This window comes from Phallusia mammillata, chromosome 4 (genome assembly GCF_965637545.1).
Source record: "Phallusia mammillata chromosome 4, kaPhaMamm4.hap1.1, whole genome shotgun sequence".
Classification (NCBI taxonomy): domain Eukaryota; kingdom Metazoa; phylum Chordata; class Ascidiacea; order Phlebobranchia; family Ascidiidae; genus Phallusia; species Phallusia mammillata.
Window position 1 is genome coordinate 19,862,178 of NC_137255.1, and position 22,379 is coordinate 19,884,556.

General features: G+C 37.2%; 6 protein-coding genes and 1 pseudogene across 7 annotated transcripts; 6 read left to right on the forward strand and 1 right to left on the reverse strand.

Annotated features, from left to right (window-relative positions):
* The first annotated feature begins 114 nt into the window (after positions 1–114).
* Positions 115–2,151, forward strand: LOC145225486 (fatty acid-binding protein, brain-like). The gene is made up of 4 exons (XM_080092200.1): positions 115–362; positions 801–976; positions 1,459–1,563; positions 1,638–2,151. The coding sequence occupies exons 1-4, from the start codon at positions 290–292 to the stop codon at positions 1,692–1,694; spliced, it is 411 nt and encodes a 136-aa protein (XP_079948326.1). The 5' UTR covers positions 115–289; the 3' UTR covers positions 1,695–2,151.
* Positions 2,152–2,223: 72 nt separating this feature from the next.
* Positions 2,224–4,925, forward strand: LOC145225484 (fatty acid-binding protein, liver-like). 2 transcript variants are annotated; one of them, XM_080092197.1, is made up of 5 exons: positions 2,224–2,887; positions 3,629–3,801; positions 4,020–4,083; positions 4,176–4,277; positions 4,576–4,925. In XM_080092197.1, exons 1-5 carry the CDS (start codon positions 2,815–2,817, stop codon positions 4,581–4,583), a joined length of 420 nt encoding a protein of 139 aa, XP_079948323.1. In that variant the 5' UTR covers positions 2,224–2,814; the 3' UTR covers positions 4,584–4,925. The 2 variants fall into 2 exon arrangements, with proteins under 2 accessions (XP_079948323.1, XP_079948325.1); XM_080092199.1 differs by lacking the exon at positions 4,020–4,083.
* A 2,802-nt stretch (positions 4,926–7,727) lies between these two features.
* On the forward strand, positions 7,728–9,303 carry LOC145223586 (fatty acid-binding protein, brain-like; annotated as a pseudogene).
* A 678-nt stretch (positions 9,304–9,981) lies between these two features.
* On the forward strand, positions 9,982–11,682 carry LOC145224079 (fatty acid-binding protein, adipocyte-like). The gene is made up of 4 exons (XM_080090507.1): positions 9,982–10,576; positions 10,749–10,921; positions 11,345–11,449; positions 11,522–11,682. Exons 1-4 carry the CDS (start codon positions 10,498–10,500, stop codon positions 11,573–11,575), a joined length of 411 nt encoding a protein of 136 aa, XP_079946633.1. The 5' UTR covers positions 9,982–10,497; the 3' UTR covers positions 11,576–11,682.
* A 309-nt stretch (positions 11,683–11,991) lies between these two features.
* LOC145223587 (fatty acid-binding protein, brain-like) lies at positions 11,992–13,593 on the forward strand. Its single transcript, XM_080089990.1, has 4 exons — positions 11,992–12,067; positions 12,525–12,697; positions 12,767–12,868; positions 13,582–13,593. The coding sequence occupies exons 1-4, from the start codon at positions 11,992–11,994 to the stop codon at positions 13,591–13,593; spliced, it is 363 nt and encodes a 120-aa protein (XP_079946116.1).
* LOC145224077 (double-stranded RNA-specific adenosine deaminase-like) lies at positions 13,104–20,986 on the forward strand. The gene is made up of 18 exons (XM_080090506.1): positions 13,104–13,865; positions 13,939–14,967; positions 15,551–15,637; positions 15,775–15,881; positions 15,940–16,052; positions 16,118–16,583; positions 16,644–16,809; positions 16,884–17,067; positions 17,130–17,263; positions 17,503–17,656; positions 17,956–18,151; positions 19,055–19,160; positions 19,223–19,291; positions 19,367–19,545; positions 19,755–19,882; positions 19,949–20,122; positions 20,186–20,383; positions 20,440–20,986. Exons 2-18 carry the CDS (start codon positions 14,909–14,911, stop codon positions 20,590–20,592), a joined length of 2,673 nt encoding a protein of 890 aa, XP_079946632.1. The 5' UTR covers positions 13,104–13,865; positions 13,939–14,908; the 3' UTR covers positions 20,593–20,986.
* LOC145224080 (ATP synthase F(0) complex subunit e, mitochondrial-like) lies at positions 20,647–21,220 on the reverse strand. The gene is made up of 4 exons (XM_080090508.1): positions 21,135–21,220; positions 21,006–21,060; positions 20,839–20,931; positions 20,647–20,777 (listed from the first exon to the last, which is right to left on the reverse strand). The coding sequence occupies exons 1-4, from the start codon at positions 21,168–21,170 to the stop codon at positions 20,719–20,721; spliced, it is 243 nt and encodes an 80-aa protein (XP_079946634.1). The 5' UTR covers positions 21,171–21,220; the 3' UTR covers positions 20,647–20,718.
* Positions 21,221–22,379: the final 1,159 nt, after the last annotated feature.

Below are 22,379 nucleotides of genomic sequence, written 5' to 3' on the forward strand. Positions count from 1 at the left end.
CTGCCTCCAATGCTGGTCTTTGGTAAAATAAAAACAATTGCAACCACAAACAGCGTGAATCAGACGTTCTGTTTTTGTGATGATCGCGCGTCGTTTAGTACTTCCAGCATCGTAATCATCCAGCCATCCTGTTCTTAATGTTTACGTTTTAACGGTCCGGTGCTGGTTCGGCGATTAGCTGTCAGTTGTTGTGGTGTGAAAACAGTTTGACACAACAGTGCTGAGTTTATATTGAGTCGGACAAGACTGCCAGTCATCAGTCTCGTTCAAGGGCAAGAGTAGGAACAAGATGGCATCTGAACTTCAAGGAACCTGGAAGCTTGCAGAGTCGGTTAACTTCGACGCTTACATGAAAGCTGTTGGTGAGAAAGATTTTTATTTCTTAAGAGAACATGGCTTGAGTGGAACAAAATGTTAACAGTTATTCTGCAGTATAGCTTGTAAACATAAGGTTTAATTTTGGAATGTTGCTAATTCTATAAGTTTGTAGGCAAACAAGCTAGCCTATATTTTACACAGCTTCCATGCTATAACTATCTAAATATATGATTGGGTCAAAAGTCGATGTTTCAACGCTACCGAATCAACTCGCTTTTGGGTTTGTATTACCATGCACTACAGCAGCTGCATGGTTGTCACGACATGTCGATTGCATTCACCAGTCCTAGGTCATTAACCAACGTTTGAGACGGTCGAAATTGTTCCTAAAGCTGTGAAGTCGCCTTACACCTTCTACTATTTGTTGAAACTGTTGTTTGAGTTGCTTCTTTGTGTATGTTTTATTCCTGCTACTTTAACAGGCGTCGGTTTTGCATTGCGCAAGATCGGCAACGCAACCAAGTCAACGGTTTCTATTGAGAGCTCCGACCCAGAAGCGGTCAAAATTGTAACATCAAGTACATTCAGCACACACAGACTAGAATGTCCTCTTGGCAAGGTGGTTGATCAGCAAACTGTGGATGGACGAAATTGCAAGGTAGTTTGTCAAAAGCAAATTCACTTACCCAATTCGGAAGACAATTGTGTAAACCTGAACAAATTGTTGCAAAAATGAATTAAAATGGCAGTGTTATGCAACGTTAAAGTAAAATTTGCTTAGGTTTAGTCTGATCTTTGTAGGTTTTGTCAAACGCCAATATATATACATATATAACGAAATGGTGACGCGTTATCTATTTCGAGGCGAACGTTGTGTCGCACAAAAACCAAGAAAATAATTGCAAAATAAGAAAGGCGGTACCAAGAAACAGTTTTATGATTGTGAAAGTGTCAAAAGACGGACTTTAAAGAAAAGATAAAATTACTAAGTGTCTGATGCGCGCATAAAAACAAAAATAATACACAAAGAAATCACTTTGTTGCTGCAAAAACTCTTTTACTATAAACCAGGTTTCTTTTTGTGTTTGAATAACCATGTATTTTTAACGGCATAGAACAAGTGTAAATCGTATATTGCAGACTGTAGTCAATTGGAAGAACGATGTTCTAGTCCAGGAGGAATCGTGGAACGGAAAAACGACCTCTATATCTCGACATGTTAATGAATCAGGAAATTTAATCGCGGTGAGTTTAAAGCAGGGGTTAGAAAATATGTCCAGTTCTTTGCGTTAAAATATTCACAACGACTATTTTTGTAGGAACTTCGAATGGGAGATGTTGTTGCAAAAAGAATTTACGAAAAAACGTCTGCCTAAAAGCTCAATACAACAAAAATATTCGTTCTTCGACCAATTTAACCTATAATTTGTATCGTTCGGGTGTTGACCCGTATGTGATTCGCAAAAATAAATGCCCTTCCGCAAACACCAAACTGCCCTGCGATCGCCATCACATCACTTTCATTTGCAGCGCTCATATAACTTTGTAACAAAAACAATAAATATTTTTTTTAATTCCCTAATTTTTGGAAGTCGTTATTGCTCCATATGTTTATGCAGTTGCAATGCGCAATAATGAACATCGATCATGTACAAGACGAATGTGATGCTCTTTTCTCCAAAGTGTTTTAATTGTGCTCGTTTTTAACAACCTGCAGATGGTACTCAGTAATAATCACCAGAAAGGCCAGAAAAGTTGTTATTGCTTTCTATTTTATAACATAAATGAAACGTTAAGCATGATGCTTAACTAGAATAAAACTACACGATAGTTGTTTCTCTGTGAACCGTATCGTCTCTGTGCAGTAAGCTATAAGAGTTGTGGCAACGAACTTACTTATCATTTTTAACGACAAATATGAACCACGAAAAGAAGCGCCCAAACTAAACTGTGCATTTCTGTGATTTCCCACTGACTGTCATCGCCTATGTAAGTGATGGTTAGAAACTGATTGAAACGATTGTGTTTTGTATGATATTGGTAGCTGAAGTGTCTAAGAAATCGAAAATACTCGAGCAAATTCCAAACAACAAACAAACTTTCCCGATTACTTATAAAGTATTGTCGAGACAGATTTAACTTTTTCGTCACTGTTTGCCAACCAATAACCAAAACGTTTACACGACAGAAAGGCTCTTCGTATATAGGTTGGACGTTTCCGAGTAAAAGTTGCACATTAACGTAATGGTGTTGCTATGTAGGAAAGTAGAAGGCACAGCAAGTTCGATTCCGTACAAAGGTCGTAACATCCCACATATACGTCGTTGCAGGCTTGCTTTTCAGCACAATAAGACATCTTTTAGTTAGTTAGGTTTCGTTGTAAAAGAGACAGAAATTAAAGTGACCAGCGATTACCTGTTAATGATACAGTTTTTAGGTTCCTTTTTCAGCTTATTTTATTTTAATTTAATAAATTTAAACAACATCTGAGCAAAAATGGCGGCAAAAATGAATGGAGTGTGGAAGATAAAGTCTTCCGACAATTTTGAAGAATACATGAAAGCACTCGGTAAGTGTCTAACAGTCTTCCAACACTTACATTATAATGGTAACATTTATTGAGTATATATACTGAACCGCGATTATTGCTAGTTGAAAACTAAACCCAATACACCGCCCGGCTGCCTTCGTACGTTTAAAAAGATGCAATATATTTTCGATTTATGTAATCGCTGAAAAGCAAGAAGAAAAACAATCTACGAAATAAACGGGAGGTTTTGTATGTCGCAATGGTCACAATTAACGTTGGGTTGAAATAAGCAATCGCTCCTGGAAGGCGAAAGTAGATTTTTTTCGCAAAAACTGAAGTTGCAAATAGCATGCTTGGTTTCAGAAGAAGCGTTATACTGATCACATGAAGCACACGTTTCTCGCGGTTGGGCAAACATGAGGAGAGCATACATGTGCCGGCAGTTTCTTGCTGTTTGCTTAATGTACGAGCGATGATTTACTACGTAGCTCTCAGTTGCTGAGTAGCCAACGCCATATGAATAATAATTAACCGAAATTTAATTGTTCCTACACTCTCGCATCCGAACCCGAAATATATTTCCAGTAATGATGCATTGGGTGATACAAAGCAATAAGCAAACACATTTGCAGGGTTTTAAATCAAACAAAGTCAATCAACAAATTTTCAGGGTATGATACTGAAGTTTGGTTATCAAACATATTTAGGGCTTTACAATAGTAATGTAGTCAATACCATGGTAAATGCCAATATAGTTATAGTCAATTTAATATTTTTTAGGTGTGAACATGGCCATGAGAAAGATGGGAAACTTGGCCAAGCCCGTGTTGACGGTGGAGATTAACGGAAAAGCTTTCTACATGAAGAGCGAAAGCACCTTCCGCACACTGGAAACTCGCTGCACAATTGATGAGGAGTTTGATGAAGAGACACCGGACGGACGAAAATGCAAGGTAAGGACACACAAACGTGATGCAATGCAGGCAATAGTAAACATATCGCGTTTTGAATCACAGCGAAAATTTTTGCATGACGGTCATATGAAAGGCTTATGCGTAGCTTCATTGTTCAACGGTGATTATAATCACACTTTTTGGCAGATTTTGTTGACATTTTATTGAGTCTGATCCCACCACGTCCATTTTGTAACTCTGACTTAGCTTGTTTTTAGACATTCACTGACTACAAACATTGGACTGTACAAAAGTCCAAAGATTACTTCGTGGGCCTATATGGTTAGGGCCGAAAGCTTATGTGTCAGCAAAATCTTGACTTTATTTACCCACAAATACGAAATAATTTGTCCGATGGGCTTGTTTTGTTTTAGAGCTTATTCTGTTGGCAAGGGGAGAAACTGATTCAAACACAGAAATGGGGAGACAAGGAAACAACCCTTACTCGATACTGCGAAGGAGATTTGTTGCTCATGGTAAAGTTATAAATATGACAATACAAATATTATTAAGTGTTAATAAAATTGGTACAAAACGGTCGAAAAGAAGACGTACATCAGATTATTTGTCAGTAGCACTTTGTTTACGCCAACTTTATAAGTTGTCAGAAAAAATATGCAGTAATCTTTGCATGTAACGTAGTGGTTATGTCATTCAGTTGCTTCCCTTAATGTTTTCAACATAACAATCCTTTTTCCATGTGTGCATTCAATCAATGACTTGCGATATTCAAGAAAAAGCGCATATACCTATATTTTCAATATTTTTTTTCAGGAGCTTAAACTTGGAGATGTCGTGGCAAAAAGAGTTTACGAGAAAAAGTAAAAAACTCGTACTTTACCAAATACCAAGCAAGCTTCTTTTATCCAAGAAAATTTAAATTATTAAAGAGCACAAATTCGATCCTTTTAAAGTTCGTTTCTGTTTCCGAATGTTTTTGCAACTTTTAAAGTCAAGAACACATTAAAAGTTTCTTGTTTGTCCGTAATTGTTTTGCTTGTGTCAAAGACGTTTGAAATAGTATTTTAAATCTTGCTATAAGTTGTGAAACTTTTAAATATTGTTTTAATATATATGACTGCAATCACATTTTTTCGTCAATAAAGTGGAACTCAAGCACCCGAGTTTAATGCCTTACCAACACTTTAAGATATTGAGCTACGTTAACACACCAATTTCTTTGGATATTGCTGTATCATTAAGAAGTTTAAAAATGAAAATGGGTCGATAAACTATAAATTACGACGCCCCTTGTGGTACGATAAACATAAACTTGATTTGATTTTGCCTTCAGCCGAAGCCCTTACTCATCGACAATTTACCACAACGGTCATCATAAAATCTGTGGCTTATTCTGGCTTTAAAAAGGCCTAATTTTGCAGGTAATAAATCGTAAAATAATTTTCACTTAAAATTCAGCTCTACAAATTATAATTATAGTACAGTGTCTTGAGGCTTGCTAAGACATATAGTATTCCAATATGCCTTGCTCCGCAAATGAGTAGGCGATGGATTTAACCATTAAAAATTCGCCGGAGTTTTGTTGATGTCAAAAGTTCCTTTTAAAATTATTACAGATATGAGTAAAAATTTAGCAACGAAGTCAGAAACAGCTGTACGATTTGATTTTACAAATTTTTGCTTCATAGAAATTTTAGTAATTAGAAAACAGCATTTAACCAGCATGTGTTTCCAAACTTTTGCAAACCGGCGGATTGGTCATTTTGTTGATCTAAGTGTCGTTTTATTGCAAAATTACAGCTGTTGGGAATTTTCGAATAAGACGTATGCAATCTACTGACGAAAAAACTTAGGGTCAAACTTGCCAATGGATCGTTTTGATACGTTTGAAATAATCCGGTCTGCTCCATAACAGACGCAACACCGCAGCTCAACTGGTCAGTTTGTTGTATTAAAGCGCGCGAGAAAACATTAATCCTGGAACCTGGGTTAGTAAGGTTATTTAAAAATGGCAAAATATGGGTCTGTATTGACTTAACGAGTTCGTTCTGGCTTTCTTTTGCTGAATCAAACAATTCAAGTTCCATTTTATCTTTACAAAACCATGTAAACATGAAATGATTATTCAAAATAACTGCAAAAATAAATTATTCTTAATTTGACCGTCTGTTGACCGACAGATGGGTTGCATAACCCTCTTGTAAGTTTTTTAATGGCCTATCGTTTAAAATTTGTTCAGTGACGCAGCACTCCACCATCCCAAACTTCCAATCATGTATTTCCAATACTAACCGATCGGCGTATATAAGAATCCACGACATTACTATTTAGCCATCCGAAAGTGTCCTTTGTGACTACATGTGACAGAAGTGCATCGCGTGTTGAGTTTTTTGGTTCGATGCACAGTGAGCACAATTCTAACCATGTTGAACTGCGGTTGGGTGTTATTAAAGCCTGATTTACAATTGATGCGTCAAAATATAATTTGTCAATGCTTTCATCATTTAACGCATTGATAAAACAAAGGAAAAATGCGCCAAAGTTGACAAACAACAAACAGAGTCCGGGTTAATAAATTGTTGCTTTTAGTACTAATATTTTGAAACCGAATTCGTTTTGCCAATTGTGGTGATGAGTAAAAGCATTTTGAGTTTCGTTTCCGTTTTCTAAATTGCGTCAAAACTAGAGGCGAGGATTTTTCGTCTGTTCCAGTGTTTGGCGTTTTTTTTTATTAAAATGCATCAAACTGTCAGCAAATTGTTTTCCTGAAACTTTATCGCTTTGTGATATAGTTGGACAAAGTCGTCTATTCGTGCTATTCTTTTACCGTCGGTATAATTTTGTTTCATGTCCCCGAAATGCTGTTCTATAATTCCTTGTGTGTTATTGTTTGTCAAAATGGTCTGAAATTGGGCACATTTTTAGCTGCATTCATGACATAATTGTAACAATTACCTTGTTTGTATTTGGACATTGGACAAAATTATTGTAATAACGATAGCCCAAGTTGCCCAAAAGCATGATGACATTTTTAATGACATGAAAATTTTAGATAATGATGCATCAATCAAGCAACTTGTATTGAATGTTTTTTACGCAAATCATTGTATTTAGTGCAAACTTGTCCCTCGTACCGCTTTTTGCATTTGTCAAGCTGTAAGTTTGTTGTACCGCAAGCTATTTGTTTCACGGTGGGGCTCGTTTGACTGAGTTTGGTAACCCAACCTTTCGCCGCCATGTTCCGATTTACCTTGCTTTCAGGTTGGTGTTAAGTCACGTTTTGTTTTGCCAAACGGTATAGGGCATTTGGTTTCACAGTTGTCTTCTCCGATTCTGTGCTTCTTTGAACTAGGTTCTATCAATTAAAAGTTATAGGGAAACATACCAGCATATCGAGTTAGTGTCACAGATTTATCTAAGAACAACTTGCCATATCATGCAAGCTTGGTGGTAAACTTCACGCACTGTGGTTCGAAACAGACTTTGGTGTGTTGCGGAAAAACACTCCGCTGGATGCCAAATGAACCATGGCAAGACGATAATTTACGTTAGTCAAAGAATGGGTAACAAACCCAAGACCAGACCAGACGTCGAAGAAAAGGTGGATATGATAAAATAACCACAGTATATTGCAAATAGTCTAAGGTATAAGTCGCATAAGGTAATTTTCAAACCGACAGAAAGGCTCTTAATAGGCTGGAAGTGTGAAAGTAAAAGTTGCACATTAACGTGATAGAGTTGCTATGGAAGTCCGATTCCATACAAAGATCGTTACAACCCACATATACGTCGTTGCACATATATAGGCGTGCATTTTAGCAAAATCAGACAACTTTTAGTCAGTTAAGTTTTGTTACAAGGGAGGCAGAAATTAAATGTGTCTGAGGATTTGTTATTAATGATACAGTTTTTAGGTAACTTTTTACAGCTTATTTTGTTGTAATTTAATACAACACCTAAGCAAAATGGCGGCAAAACTGAATGGAGTCTGGAAGATAAAGTCTTCCAACAATTTTAAAGGATACTTGAAAGCACTTGGTGCGTGTCTAACATTGTTCCAACATTTTTTTCATTTCATAATCGTAATGATAACATCAATTGAGGATTTTCGAACCTGAGATTATTGAAAACTAAAACCAATACTCCACCATGTGTAGCCTTTTTGTATGGGTTAACAGAAGCAACCTATGGATGAACGTTGTAATCGCTAAAAAACAATTTCAAAACAAATGTGAGGTTTTGTACAATGTCGCAATGTCTGGTTTAAATAAGAAATCTCACCGAAATTTAATTGTTCCTACACTCTTGCAACCAAACCCGAAATACATTTGCAACAATACTGCATTGGGTGATACAAAAACGTTCAACAAACACATTTGCACAGTTTAAGGTAAACCAGGATCAATAAACGAATCTTTAGGGTATGATAATGAAGTTTGGTTAACAAACACATCAAAATAGTAAAAGTCAACCAGTACATCAGTTAAAACATTTTTTAGGTGTCAACAAGGTCATGAGAAAGATGGGAAACTTGGCCAAACCCGTACTGACCGTGGGGATCAACGGCAAAGCTTTCTACATGAGAGCGAAAGCACCTTCGGCACACTGGAAACTCGCTGCACGACTGATAAGGAGTTTGATGAAGAGATGCCGGACGGACGAAAATGCAAGGTAAGGACACACAAATGGTGATACTATGCAAGCAACAGTATACATATCGCGTTTCGAAACCATAGTAGCTATTTAGCATGGCGGTCATATGATAGGCTTATGTGTAGCTTTGTTTTAACGGTGATAATAATCACAATTTTTGGCGGGTTTTGTTGACATTTTATAGAGCCTGATTCCACAACGTCCATTTTGTAACTCTGATTTAGCTTGTTTTCAGATATTCACTGATACAAACATCGGACTGTACCAAAGTCAAAAGATTACTCCGTGGGCCTGTACGGTTGTAGGGTCAAAAGCTTTTGTGTCAGTAAAATCTTGAATCATTTAACCACTGATAAAAAGAGATTTAATAATTTATTCGATGGGCTTGTTTTGTTTTAGAGCTTATACTGTTGGCAAGGGGAGAAACTGATTCAAACACAGAAATGGGGAGACAAGGAAACAACCGTTATTCGATACTGCGAAGGAGATCTGTTGCTCATGGTAAAATTATAAATATGACAATGCGAAAATCAAAAAGTCTACAATTGGTAGTACCACCAATTTGGTACAAAAAACAGTCGTAAAAAAGGACATACTGAACAGTATTTGTCAGTAGCACTTTGTTCACACCAACTGATTTGCTATCTTTCTAGTTGTGAAAAATATGCAGAATTTTGCATGTAGTGGTTATGTCATTCAGCTGCTTTACCAATATGTTTGCAACATAACAATGTTTTGCCCTCGTGTGAATTCAATCAATGACTAGTGATAATCAGGAAAAAACATATACACCTATAATTTTCAAAAAAAGCAAAAAAGATTTGCTTTGTTTTTCAGGAGCTCAAATTTGGAGATGTCATGGCAAAAAGAGTTTACGAGAAAAAGTAAAGAACTCGTATTGTATCAAATAGCAAGCAACCCTCTTTCACCAAGAAAAAAAAAACCTTATTATTAAGAGCACAAATTCGATCCTTCTAAAGTTCGTTTCTGTTTCCAAATGTTTTTGCAACTTTTAAAGTCAAGAACCCACTCGAAAATTTTTGGTGGTTGTCTGGGATTGTTTTTGTTTTCTTATGTCCTGGCGGCAGAAAACACCCAGAAAACGGATTTCAACCAATATTCAAATAACAGGACTCGATAACCCACGGTTTTTTTCGGTGTCCTTGCTGTTTACTTAACTGCTCAACAATGGAACTGTGATGATGATGTGACAATGCAAATAAAATCTTGACTTGACTTGACCATGTAAAAATCGTTTGAAACAATATTTCAAATCTCACTACAATTTCGAAACTTTTTAAATGCATATAATATACGCCCGCAATCACATTTTCTTGTCAATAAAGTGGAGCCCAATTAAGCACCCGAGTTTAATGCTTTACCAATACTTTAAGATGTTAAGATACGTAATATAAATTAACACCTCAATTTCTTTGGATATTTTTGATATGGCTGTATCACTTAGTTTGAAAATGAAAGATAGGTCGATAAGTTATCTCATCGCGCCCCTTGTGGTACGATACACCAAACTTGGTTTGTTTTGCGTTCAGACGAAGCCCGACTGATCAGCAATTTACCACAAGGGTCATCATAAACTCTCTAGCTTATTCTGCTATTAAAAACAGGCCTAATTTTGCAGGTAATATTTCGTAACTAAATTTTTACTTAAAATACGACGCTACAAAATTAAAATTATAGTAGAGTGTCTTGAGCCCTGTTAAGTCATATTTTCCTCTGTTAACGACAATGTTTCTTTAAGCTGAGTGCGACTGTGCGAGTACTACACACATCGTAACATAGCTTAACAATAGCGCACTATTTACTCAGAATAGTAAATTACAGTGGTTAACACAAAAGCAGTGTAGCTCGGATTTCACTTAACTGCGAGAAAACGAGCCGTTGGCAGTTGCATTAGCTTGCCCAGTTACACAATTGATGTTTACTTATTGCTCGTGCTCGGTTGTGCATGACACCAACACGATCTGTGCTATTAACTAGTCGAATTGCACCGCTGGCATTTTGTGTTTGTAGCAGTCACTGCAGACCAGAAGGATAGTTTTGTGTGATAAGTTACAGCTTTCAATGGAGCGGCGCGAAAAGTTAAACGGTAGATGGAACTTTGTATCTTCAGAAGGTTTCGATGACTACATGAAAGCAATAGGTAAGTTGCAATACATATACGGTGTAACACATTAATGTACCTATTCGGGATAAAACACTACACATTACCAAATAAATCATTCTATCACTTACCATAGCAACACTGTTGATGTAACATAGGTAGTTTCCTTGACTAATATCAAATTTAATACATTACTTTACTTGCTGTTCAGGAGTGAACTTTGCCATTCGAAAACTGGCTGGTCTTGGCAGACCTGATATTGTCATGGAAGTTAAAGGTGACCAGTTTACATATACGAGCATAAGCACCGCTCGTACGACGGAAATCAAGTGCACAATTGGCAAAGAATTCCAAGAAACTATGCCTGATAAGAGCGTTACCAAGGTGTGTGTTTTCTGTTTGTCTTAAGCAACAAAACTGATAACAGCGAGTTACGGCTGGAAAGACAAAATGCAAGTGCTGTAAATGAAAGTATTGTGTCTTTATTTATCACAACTGCCCCATAACTGTAACATCCTGAGTTACCCATGTATTTATTTGAAGGTAATTTACATTATACATGGTATAAAACCAAGTGTAGCGTAAAATAGCTTGTTATTTAGAAAAGAAACTGTAAGTTATCTATGCTGTAACAACCGCTGAGGCGAGACCGCTACGCACGATTGCGCTTGGCTGCACGCAACTGATCATTCGTCACATTTTTACCGTTTTAAAGTTATTTGTTGCATTTCACGACATGCACATTTTTCATGAACTTTTTTGCGCCCAAATGTTGTACCTTATCAAGCCTTACGTTGTTTATTGCAGTCAGTGATGAACTGGGATGGACATAAGCTTATCCATAGGCAGGAATGGGACGGGCGTCTTTCTGTAACTGAGAGATACGTTGACGATGACGACATGTTTGTTTTGGTATGAACTGTGAAGATTTAATGAGGGGGTAAACCCATCAACATTGGTAGCTAATGGCATTTTTATGTTCAGGAATTTACCTGTGACAACGCCAAGTGTACGAGGAAATTTAAGCGGCAGTCTTAACCCCCGCGGCTAACATTTCAGTGATTTCCATCTGGACGTGTTTTGACAGCTCTTTTTCGCGCGTTTAATTGTAACTTTCGCTTTGAAAAAAATCAATACAACTGTGATTGTCGTGCTTACTCAGCCATAGCAGCGAGGCTTAGGGCGGGGACAATTAAAACAAACTGGAGAAAGGTTAAATTTGTAACTCAAGTAGCTTCAAAAAGTCGCCTTATTGTACCCAACAAGCAATTGTTTAGATTGTCGAAACCGGTAGCATGCTGGTTAATAGTGACAGTGAGTTGAAGACGATACTCGTTTATCAACAACGCGACTTTCGCTAACTGACAGCTGTTTTACGTTTTGTTGACTTTAGTGGTTCCAAATGTTTGCTAACTTGGTTGGTTGATGGAAACGGACAGTTTAGGTAGTAGAACATGGCACAAGAAAAATTGAATGGGGTTTGGAAATTAAAGACTTCAGAAAACTTCGATGGATACATGAAAGCAATTGGTAAGCACAAGTTTCATTTACAATGTACCAGCCTACCAGTACAGTCGTTAGTTGTCTGGGCGTGACTAGAAAACCTTGGCGACGTCTAGGTTAATCTTGCCAAGAATGTGACGCCTTGATATGACTTTCAAATAGTGTCTCGTGACTTGTGATTTTTTAAAGTCGAATTTAACGCAGACTTTAACTTTAAAATAACCAAAAAGTTTTCTTTCCTTTACGTGACTCAAGTGTATAAAAACGGGGTTGTTGTTGCCTTTATATTACTGATCATGACATGAGCATTTGCCAAAACGTTTAAAATATAAAGCATGTCGCTTTTTACGTCTATTTGGGCGGTTATTTTCAACACTAAACCAAAAAAGTGTCTCAAGTATGTTTACTTTTTTAACATACAAGGAAAACCTGACAAAGCCATCCAATTTTACAAAATGAGAAAAGGCGTATTTTAAAATTGCAGGTGTGAACATGGCGAAACGAGCATTGGCAAAAGTCCTAAAACCGACACTGACACTGGAAATCACAGACAAGTCCTTGTTTTTGAAAAATGTCAACGCAATACGCAGCATGGAAATTCGTTGCACGCTTAATGAAGAATGGGACGAGCACACGCCAGATGGTCGAAACTGCAAGGTACCAATTTGACACATGTCTCCCTACAACGCTCTGAATAGAAAAACAGCATGTTTATGATATCCATAGAGCATCGTGTACTGGGAAGGAGAAAAACTTGTGCAATTGCAAAAATGGGATAACAAGCAGGTGGAAATCACAAGGTTCATGGAAGGAGACACACTTATAGTGGTTTGTATTTTGGTTTGTTTCAAACGCCACATTTATGTTGCATATCAATATCATAGACCAATCTGATGCGTTTGAGAGATGTATGTTGTAAAACTAATTGAATGCACACATCAGTATGTAGGCTACAGCTTATGAGTGTAAAAAAGTGACGACAAATAGATACATATTTTTTAGAAACTCGTCGTGGGAGATATCGTGGCACGGCTAATCTACGAAAAAAATTGACTACGTACATCCTCGTGTGGTGGTTATAAACATCAATTTAACTTCAGCGAATCTTCAAGTCTTCAAACGCTATTTTAAAAAAGATTTATTTGCCTTAATACAGTTTTTAAACTTTGTCACACCTGAAAAAGTTTCTTTTTCCCTTTAACCTGTTGTACTTCAAAAAATCCAGTTTGTCTCCGCTAGCCTCAAAACAGACTGGGACGAACAGTCGGGAAATCCCCGCCGGCGAAACAATAGTTTCTCTTTAGCCTTGACAGCGGCGTACCAAGCAATTTAAAACTGACAAAGCGAGGCACATCGGCTACTAGGGTAGCGATTACAGTCAGTACAGTTGCTTTTCAAATTTTCTGTATAAGTTCCACTTTAGCTATTTTGCGTAGCGTACATCAGTTTCAGTTCACAGTTGGTGCAACTGCACTGCAGCCAAAATATAAATGGTACTGGACGTTTTAACTTAACCTAAAAATGTTGTATTCTACTTTCAGAAGCGTAACTAGCGTTTCGGTTCAAAATGTAAGCAAGATTAGTATCATTTAAAAATTGTAACTAACTGGCGGTGGTGATCCAACAGCTTATGTGCTGATTTAAGTTTCCAGTGCGACGCGAATTGGTTTTGCACGGTAACCGTGTCACCGGAGCATAACCAGGAATGGGTGACGTCACCATAGAAGCGGAAATCAAAGCTTGTCTTGATGAAAAGCACCCCGATCCATGGCTAGCACGTGACTTGGCAAAAAAGTTGTCAAGTGACAAAAAGACAATAAACCGAGTAAGTATAGCGATAAGTTGTTTTAAACTATAAATGTTAACTAAAACAACCTGATATGTTAACTGTATCACAGGTTTTGTACGACATGTTGAAAAGGAACATTGTTCAGAAAACCCCAATTAATCCGCCACGATGGAACCTTAAAAAGGAAGTTGAGCAAAACACAGTGACAGAGAATACAAGACAAACAAACGCCAGCCCGCGTGCAAGCACACACCTTTCCGCTGCGGTTACTGACAAAGAGAAAACTCCTGAGAAAAACAACAAATCTAAATTGCCGCAGATAGAAGCTCCTAAAATGGTTACGTCAATGTATTTTAATGACAAGTTTCCCGAAAGTCTTGCTAATTGACAAATAGTATTGCAATGCATTTTGCTGTTTTACATTTTAAACTGTTTGTTTTCATAGCGGTCAAACAATCTTTAAACAACAATCCTGTACAAAATCCCATTACTGCGGCAATAAATCTTTGTTGTTTGTGTTGTTTCTTGTTTAGGATGAATTCGCTAATATGCAGCATTGATATTTTATGCAATTAGTTATGGCTTTTGTGATGGTAATGTACAACTGCGTTAGCAATACACAGAGAATATGTCAATGGAGACTAACATACTCTCAGTGAAGTTGGTAGAGCGCTTACACAGTGAAGTTTTATAATAAATTGAAATATTTTTCTGGACCTTGGGCATGAAATAAAGGCATTTTTAATGTATCATATGCTTGAGTCATTGTACATATACTTTATAGATTTTTGTTTTTATTGTTAAGGTGTATTCAAATTGTCAAAACTAATCGTGCGTTGGGTGATTTTGTATCAAAAGAAAATAAATTATGTGTGTTTTTCACCGTGTGGCGAAACCATGTTCGAAAATGTGTGTTAGCTCAGGGACTTCCCCCTAAACGCGAATTTAGTTCCGTCGACAAGAAATTTGTTTTGTTGTTTTCTTCACCCATGTTAACCCAAATAAAAGTACGATTGTCTGACAGATGACCAGCTCTAACCAATTTATCCTAACTAAGATTATTGTGGTAAAGCTTAGCAATGGAAACCAACAGTAAAGAGCCAGACATTGAAAGTAAAATTGTCAAGACATTGGAAAGGTTAGGTTGTAGAAAAAACGTCTTTATTTAAACATCAGTACCTTATAAAATTAACTTTGTTCTGTTTGTGTCAAACTCTATTGTTGTTGTGAAAAATTAGATTTTATTTAACAAGGTAATGGTACAGTAATCAAGTATTCCTTGCGTTAGACAATGGTTGATTTGATTGGTATGAACATGGAATTCAATCAAAAAACAGGGGTTTGAAAGCTTTTAAATGCTGCATTCCAATTTACTTGTAATGCTAAAGTCGCAATGACTTTTCAGACTAGCATTTTTGAGTGCAATAGTGTTTTGTTGCCAACTTATGTTAATAGTAATAAGAAAGCAGGCAGACTTAAATTCACAGGTTGCGCTGTTGATACTGTTGGCCCATTAATAACTGAAAACAAACCAAGTAGAAATTCTATTAAACTGCCTTTTAATATGAAGACAGAAATTACTATACAGGTCATTAAAAAACCTTGCATGGTCGCCTACTCCTGGTATAGATCATTTGCCTTTGGGTTAATAAATATTGTTTACACTTTGCTGTTTCAGAGTGCCTTACAAGATATTTTAGTAATTATTTAAACTTGTGCAGGTCCAATCCTACGCCACAGTCAACACCAAAACTGATACATGAGTTAAAAGGATTTTCTCCAAATAGGGTGACAACAACATTACAAAAGTATGTGAAATGTTGTTGTACTTTTTTGTATTTTTTGGGAAATGTGTTCATATTAACCTGTAAAATCTAAATTCCACCGTTTAATATATGTGTTGTGTTTCAATACAGCTCTCACATGCACAATTGCTTAATTTCAGCATGAAAAGAAATCATTCTATAGAACTGTTTTCTCATCGTCCACAAACTTGGGGTCTGAATCGACCAAGGACAACTCAAAGAGCAAGAAGACCGGTGCAACATTCCGGTATAAAACAACTAGTAATAAGTTGTAGTGTATGTCATTTCATAAGTCTGTTTTCTAGGAAATGCAAATCAAATTGAACTGCTTTGTAAAATATATGAATCTAAGCAACCAGAAGTTCCAGTTCAACAGCTTGTTAAGTCAACACCATACTCCAAGAAGCACATTAACCATGTATGTTTGTTGATGTTTCAAACATATAAGCATTTGCATTTTGACATATACTTTACCATTTTCAGCATTTATATGATATGCAAAAGAAAAACCTAATCAAGAGGACTCAAGGCAACCCACCAAAATGGTATCTCCTCCCCAAAGGAAAGGAAAAATGCAGGTCCTATTTCTCGGAGGGGCAGCCAACCAACAACCAAATCATGCCAGAAAACAGTTCATTTGTGCCACAGTCTAACGCTCCTCCAACAGAGTCTGCACCTGTAAATGTTGTGCACATGCAAATGCCATCTGAGCCTGGTACAAACAGTAGCAGTTTATCTGAGGCACAGCAACATTTCACAGCTGCTACAGACACTTTATTGCCACCATCCTTTTTTGCATTAAAACACCAACAACCTGCACCATCATTGCATGAAGAATCTGAGAATAATAATCTACAGTACTTTCCTGCAGAGTTCAATTTTCCTCAGACATCTGTACCCCCTGCAGAACTGGTAGAGAACAAACCTACTGTGGAAATGAATACTGATGGTAAGTTAGTAGATTCCTGTGTATATGACAAAATGTATGACATTCTTTTGTTTGATGTAGTTGAGGGCAGGTTATGTGAGCAAGCCAACAATTCCCTCTTGTTGTCACCGGATATGGCTGCGGCAGGTGAAAAGAATGCAGTATCAATGTTAAATGAGCATGCCCAAAGCAATAAGCTTAAACTGGCCTACAAAGTTTCTGATGATGGGCCACCTCACAAAAGAAGGTATAAATTTGGTCAAAACAAATAGATTAAATAAAATGGTTTAAATTTATTTCTGGATGTGTTTCCATCCTTAGGTTTATGACTGTAGTGCAGTTAGGAAATAACTTTTATCCACCTGTGGAAGGAAACTCAAAAAAGGAGTCAAAGTTGCATGCTGCTCAAATGGTGATGAACAGTTTATTTCCTACTTCATCAAATCTGCCTTCAACTTCTCAGCAACCTGAACCACCCAATGTGCCATCCCAGGAACAAGCAGAAGTAACTGACCAATGTTACTATGGCAATAAAACAAACAATGATTTACACCTTTTTATCTTTAGATGGAAAGTGCTGACCCAAATATGCTCATATCTCCCAATAAAAATGCAGTGTCAATTGTAAATGAGTATGCCCAAGCTAACAGGCTGCTGATCAATTTTGACTGTAAAATCCATGGACCAGATCACAAAAGAAGGTAACAACTCTGACAGCACTAAACTAGTCTTCAGCATCGGACACATAGACAGTTAATGACATAGTTTGTGTAAAGTTTCTCACTTGTTTCACTGCCCAATTTCCCCCCTCAATCATGTAGATGTACATTAACTTGGTAAAATGGCTCAATGTAGTATAAAAAAATTGTTCGATTTAAGTGTTGTAAATGGTACTTGTTAGTATACAATGTAATTTTGTTAAAGTTCTTCTTTTTTGCAGGTTCTTGACCACTTTAACTCTAGACAAACAAATTATAGCAAAGGTTGAGGGATCATCAAAAAAAGAATCAAAGCTTAAAGCTGCAGAGGCTGCTGTGCAAAAACTTCATGAGCAAGGCAAACTGAAGTCCGTTCTTGGTGCCAACACACCAGAAGTAAGATTTTTCCTAATAATCTAAACATATCTTTTCCGTTTTCCCTATTTGAGTTGATGTTATTTCGTCGGGAAAAATCGTAGCAGCACATTTGCGTTCAAATATTCACCAGGCCGGCAATAGCTGCGCGTTGAGGGAAAAATTGGTGGATAGATGGTAGACGCGCTGCAGCTGCACCGTTACCGAATATTTCACTAATTTCTCACACACAAAAAATCGGTCTGGTTTGTTTCCATATTCAACAATACTAAGCAAAGCATTTTAAAACTTCATTTAAACTCATGCCTTTTTTCAAACAGGTGATGTACCATGCACACACTTGCACTTACCATGATCGCGTTGCGGGTTTAGTTAAGCAAAAATTCGATGAATTACTCTCTTTGCTGCCTGACACCATCGTGGGTCGAAAAATTATCGCTGGTTTTGTCATGTTAACCATCGCAACGCAAGAATGGGGTGAAGAACGAAAGTGGACTGTTATAAGTGTTTCATCAGGTTTGTGGTAACGTATCAAATATGTCATCTAAGGCAGGGCTTCTCAAACTGTGGGTCGCGACCCCAACTGGGGTCGCGGAATATAATTTTGGGGTCGCGAAACATTTTGCGTTATTATGTCAGTCACAATAAATGGTATACGTGCGTACATTTATTGTTTACTATACCAGGGATGCACAACCATGCGGCCTTCATACAGAGACAAGTCAAACTGCTCTTAAAAGAGTCTTACCAAACCAAGTCGCCATATGTACCACACTTTTTATGTCTATTGTGTGCAAACAATGCGAAAAAGCAGATACCACAAACGTCACAATATAGATTGTGACGTCATAAAAGCTAAGACTGTCAAGTTAGAAATTAATTTAGGCTTTTTATGCGCCATTAGATAGTATATGTATAATGTATATCATATATATAGTATAAGTATTTCTTTACGTCAGTAATTTTAAAACACAAGCAAGCAGGCAATAAGCGGACGCTGGTGAAATAAAGATCTGTGATGCGGCGTCATAGTGAAAAGGTTGTGCACTCCTGGGCTATACCCATCAAGGGGTCGCGTAGATATTTTTGTTTTAAAATGGGGTCGCAGAGCAAGAAAGTTTGAGTAGCCCTGATCTAAGGCATCAACTTTTCATACATTTTTTCGCAAAAAGGGGATCTTGAGCACGTTTTAACTGTTACCACCCTTAAAGTCCGTGTCAAACAGGTTGAGCAATTGCTGCATTTTGGTTAACAATGAAATTTCAAATTCTTACATTTGCATGGCTTCTAAACACGTATGGGTAAATAGGGCCCCTTCTGGATATATTCCCCGTGAAACTTTCACATGGCTCTGGTAGTAAAGAAGTTATCTAAGCTGGTAAAATTTTCTTAGTAGGCACATGGATGATTTGTGTGTAGGTAACCGTTGCGTGGCAGGCGACAAACTGAGCTTGCGAGGCGATACTGTGAATGATTGTCATGCTGAGGTTATCGCCAGAAGAGGCTTGGTTCGTTTTTTGTACAGGTTGGTTCACCTTATCTTGTACGTGTCATAGTATGTGCATGGTATTTTTTTCTCCTTTTCAGTCAACTGCTTTATTTCATGTCTGGTCCCAAGAACGACGATTGTATCTTTATGCCAGGAAATAATAACAGGTAATATTGGGAGTAAAACGTTTCCCTGACACATTCCGTTTGCCTGTTAAAGCTTTAAGAGTTACTTAAACGCAGGTTGTGTTTGAAACCTGGGATTTCCTTCCATCTTTACATAAGCACAGCGCCATGTGGGGACAGTGCCCTGTTTGCAAAGAGTGACATGGACAATAGCGAGGGCGAAAGCGGGGACGGCGTCCATAAGCCATTGTTTGACAATAAAAAACAAGGCGTCCTGAGGACCAAAGTCGAAAACGGTATGTACCGCAAACGGTATTCATATTCTTTTTCGTTCAGGCCACCTGTTTTTGCCATGTGCTTTTGTATGGCAAAACATCTGATCATTTACAGCTCGACTTTAAAACATACGCGAAGGCCTGCACAAAACCATCACATAACCATATGAGAAAATACATTTTAAACGTAAACAATGACTTCTAATACTGCCATCGTACTTTATTCATAGGCGAAGGTTGCATTCCCATTGACGAGGATGCGAATGTCCCGACTTGGGATGGATTGCTGCGTGGAGAACGTTTACGGACCATGTCCTGTAGTGACAAACTTGCAAAGTGGAATTTCCTTGGACTTCAGGTACAATTCGCCCACGCACTGTTGGCCGTAAAAAAACCACTAACACTGTTTATATAATACTATCAGGGTGCTCTGCTAAGCCAATTTATGGAGCCTATCTACATGGCATCATTGACATTGGGAATGTTGTACCATCACGGCCACTTGACAAGGGCGATATGCTGTCGCCTGGAAAAGTACTTAATGGAACTACCCGAGTTTGATGCAACATCCTCAATTTTCCATGTCCAACATCCATCGGTATATTTTAAACTTAATGCCAAGTTGTTTTTCTGTCTGAACGACATTAGTTATTTCGAACAGGTCAGCAAGATCACTGGAGAGGATCCAGGAAGAGATACTGGCAAGGTTAAAACCAGGGAATACAGTCTTAATTGGACAATTGGTGACCCTAAAGCAGAAGTTTTGGATGGAACAAAGGGAAGGTGTGAGCCGCGATACGGCTGCACCAACCCTATTTCTCAAGTTTGCAAATCAAACTTGTACAAATGCTATCAAAATGTACATGGTTGTAACAAAAACTTTTTTCAATTGTATGACTGTTGCTATGGTTTCAGGTGAAACAAGACCAAGATTTTAAATCTTATGCTCTTGCCAAAGAGGCATCTCTTGAGTACCAACATGCCAAATCTACCATGAAAAAAGCATTTGAACAAGCTGGTTGTGGAAAATGGATGAATAAACCAGTTGAAGAAGATGACTTTGTTTGAAATGCTTATTTTTTCTACTTTTTTACCATGATTTGAAATTTTACATTTTATTGGTCATAGCAAACACGCTTTTATTACGATAAACCAAAACAAAATTTTGAGAAAATGTGGGGTCAAGTGTGATGCTTATTCCTTTGGAGGGGACTTTTCAAAAAGGATGGAATCTCTTTCAAATTCAATGCGGGCTAAAAACAAAAGGAATTAATGACTTTCTTGAATAGAAAAACCTTGAATAGCAATAAAAACCTTTTTCTGCCGCCTCATGCTTTTGTGCAAGATACTTTTCCTTGATGTCAAGTTCCACCTTTCTTTCCTTTTCTCTTTTTGCTTTTACAGTATCTGTAACGAAGTAGCAGTTAGCAATATTAACTAATATACTGCAAAAAACAGTGTCTATTATTTGTGGCTCTTACAGTGGTGTTTGCTACCATATATAATTCCCAGCCCAAGAAGACTCCATCGAGCAGTCTGCAGCAAAAGACATTGTTAAACAATTATTTAAAATCAACTTAATATCAAGCTTATTTTAAAATCTCTAATACCTTTATCAGGGGTGATACTTGGACTGGTGTTGCCATTTCTGATTAATTTGAAATAAAGAACTAAAATCTGAAACAAACAAGAAACAAAACATTTTGTTAAAGTGACTTTCTTTACATGCCTCCCCTCAAGTTAAAAAACACCCTTGGTTAATTGTACTGAGACATGTTCTCAAAAACTAATATCACTTGATATGTTTTTGAGAAGCTATCTGAATAAATTTGTGATTTGTTCCACTTGGATTGTGGTTTAGTAATCACCAAGAATAATTAAAAAGGCAAAATACTAGCAAATAAATATATAAAAAAAACATTTTTTTCTTTTTCTAAATTTTATTTGTTGTGCACATTTCAGTGCATTGGTGCTGGACCAGCATATGAAACATGCTACTTTTATGAAGCTGGTTGACTGCTGTGTCACTAAAAATTGCTCCCAACCAGGGCAGTATGCTAAAAGAAAGCGGCAATGTATGGTAAAAACTAGTGATGCACCAAACCTGCCTAAAAAGACCGAACCTAAAATCCTGTTCTTATGAATGTTTTTGACTGAACCCTGTGTTGTTGATGCAAGTACACTTAATGCACCTTTCGGTGCAACTTTATTTTGCTTGGGATAAAGGTGTGCCAAGTGGCATAAAGAAGCACCAAGCGATGTAAGAGTGCACCAAGTGATATAAATGTGCACAAAACCATATTAAGGTGCACCAAGAGATATAAATATGCATCTAGTGATATAAAGGTGTGCCAAATGTTATAACTGTGTGACAAGTGGCGTTAATAATGCAGCAGCGGTTTAAGCGATCCTGTATATTCACACACTTTTAAAACATATTCTTTAACAATAATACCCTTTGCCCTAAACACAATTTTAACCTTCAGCACATTTGATTTTGATAAGACTGAAACAAAAGCCAATCTAGTCTATTCCAGAACTGTGTATTTTGTCCATACAAAAACGTCTACGGTCAAAACCTAAAAGGTTTTGTCATTAGGTTTTTCACCATGCATCGTGTCAAAAGTCATAAACTTGACTTTAAATTCAAATAGACAGCTAAGTGTTATTGGCACAAAAAGTATAAATTAACTTCACCAACAAATAACAAATACCATACGGTCCATCCGCTAATGTTATAAATTGCACTTCATGCAAGCAAACTTAAAACTTAAAAAAACACTTTTTTAACCTTCAGCATTAGAACATAGAAATCACGGTTTTCGTATCGAGTCCGTTTTCTTTTCTTGCCAGTA

What these genes read in the sequence shown, in the direction of transcription:
- LOC145225486 (XM_080092200.1), top strand. Translation starts at nt 290, where the DNA reads ATGGCATCTGAACTTCAAGGAACCTGGAAGCTTGCAGAGTCGGTTAAC. An exon ending in TGGATGGACGAAATTGCAAG is followed by an intron (nt 977 to 1,458) that starts GTAGTTTGTCAA and finishes CGTATATTGCAG; the next exon opens with ACTGTAGTCAATTGGAAGAA. An exon ending in AATCAGGAAATTTAATCGCG is followed by an intron (nt 1,564 to 1,637) that starts GTGAGTTTAAAG and finishes CTATTTTTGTAG; the next exon opens with GAACTTCGAATGGGAGATGT.
- LOC145225484 (XM_080092197.1), top strand. Translation starts at nt 2,815, where the DNA reads ATGGCGGCAAAAATGAATGGAGTGTGGAAGATAAAGTCTTCCGACAAT. An exon ending in AGAATACATGAAAGCACTCG is followed by an intron (nt 2,888 to 3,628) that starts GTAAGTGTCTAA and finishes AATATTTTTTAG; the next exon opens with GTGTGAACATGGCCATGAGA. An exon ending in CGGACGGACGAAAATGCAAG is followed by an intron (nt 3,802 to 4,019) that starts GTAAGGACACAC and finishes GCTTGTTTTTAG; the next exon opens with ACATTCACTGACTACAAACA.
- LOC145224079 (XM_080090507.1), top strand. Translation starts at nt 10,498, where the DNA reads ATGGAGCGGCGCGAAAAGTTAAACGGTAGATGGAACTTTGTATCTTCA. An exon ending in CTGATAAGAGCGTTACCAAG is followed by an intron (nt 10,922 to 11,344) that starts GTGTGTGTTTTC and finishes TGTTTATTGCAG; the next exon opens with TCAGTGATGAACTGGGATGG. An exon ending in ATGACGACATGTTTGTTTTG is followed by an intron (nt 11,450 to 11,521) that starts GTATGAACTGTG and finishes TTTTATGTTCAG; the next exon opens with GAATTTACCTGTGACAACGC.
- LOC145223587 (XM_080089990.1), top strand. Translation starts at nt 11,992, where the DNA reads ATGGCACAAGAAAAATTGAATGGGGTTTGGAAATTAAAGACTTCAGAA. An exon ending in TGGATACATGAAAGCAATTG is followed by an intron (nt 12,068 to 12,524) that starts GTAAGCACAAGT and finishes TTAAAATTGCAG; the next exon opens with GTGTGAACATGGCGAAACGA. An exon ending in CAGATGGTCGAAACTGCAAG is followed by an intron (nt 12,698 to 12,766) that starts GTACCAATTTGA and finishes TGATATCCATAG; the next exon opens with AGCATCGTGTACTGGGAAGG.
- LOC145224077 (XM_080090506.1), top strand. Translation starts at nt 14,909, where the DNA reads ATGGAAACCAACAGTAAAGAGCCAGACATTGAAAGTAAAATTGTCAAG. An exon ending in AAGACCGGTGCAACATTCCG is followed by an intron (nt 15,882 to 15,939) that starts GTATAAAACAAC and finishes TCTGTTTTCTAG; the next exon opens with GAAATGCAAATCAAATTGAA. An exon ending in ATGCCAGGAAATAATAACAG is followed by an intron (nt 19,292 to 19,366) that starts GTAATATTGGGA and finishes ACTTAAACGCAG; the next exon opens with GTTGTGTTTGAAACCTGGGA.
- LOC145224080 (XM_080090508.1), bottom strand. Translation starts at nt 21,170, where the DNA reads ATGGCAACACCAGTCCAAGTATCACCCCTGATAAAG. An exon ending in AAGTATCACCCCTGATAAAG is followed by an intron (nt 21,061 to 21,134) that starts GTATTAGAGATT and finishes CTTTTGCTGCAG; the next exon opens with ACTGCTCGATGGAGTCTTCT. An exon ending in ATATGGTAGCAAACACCACT is followed by an intron (nt 20,932 to 21,005) that starts GTAAGAGCCACA and finishes ACTTCGTTACAG; the next exon opens with ATACTGTAAAAGCAAAAAGA.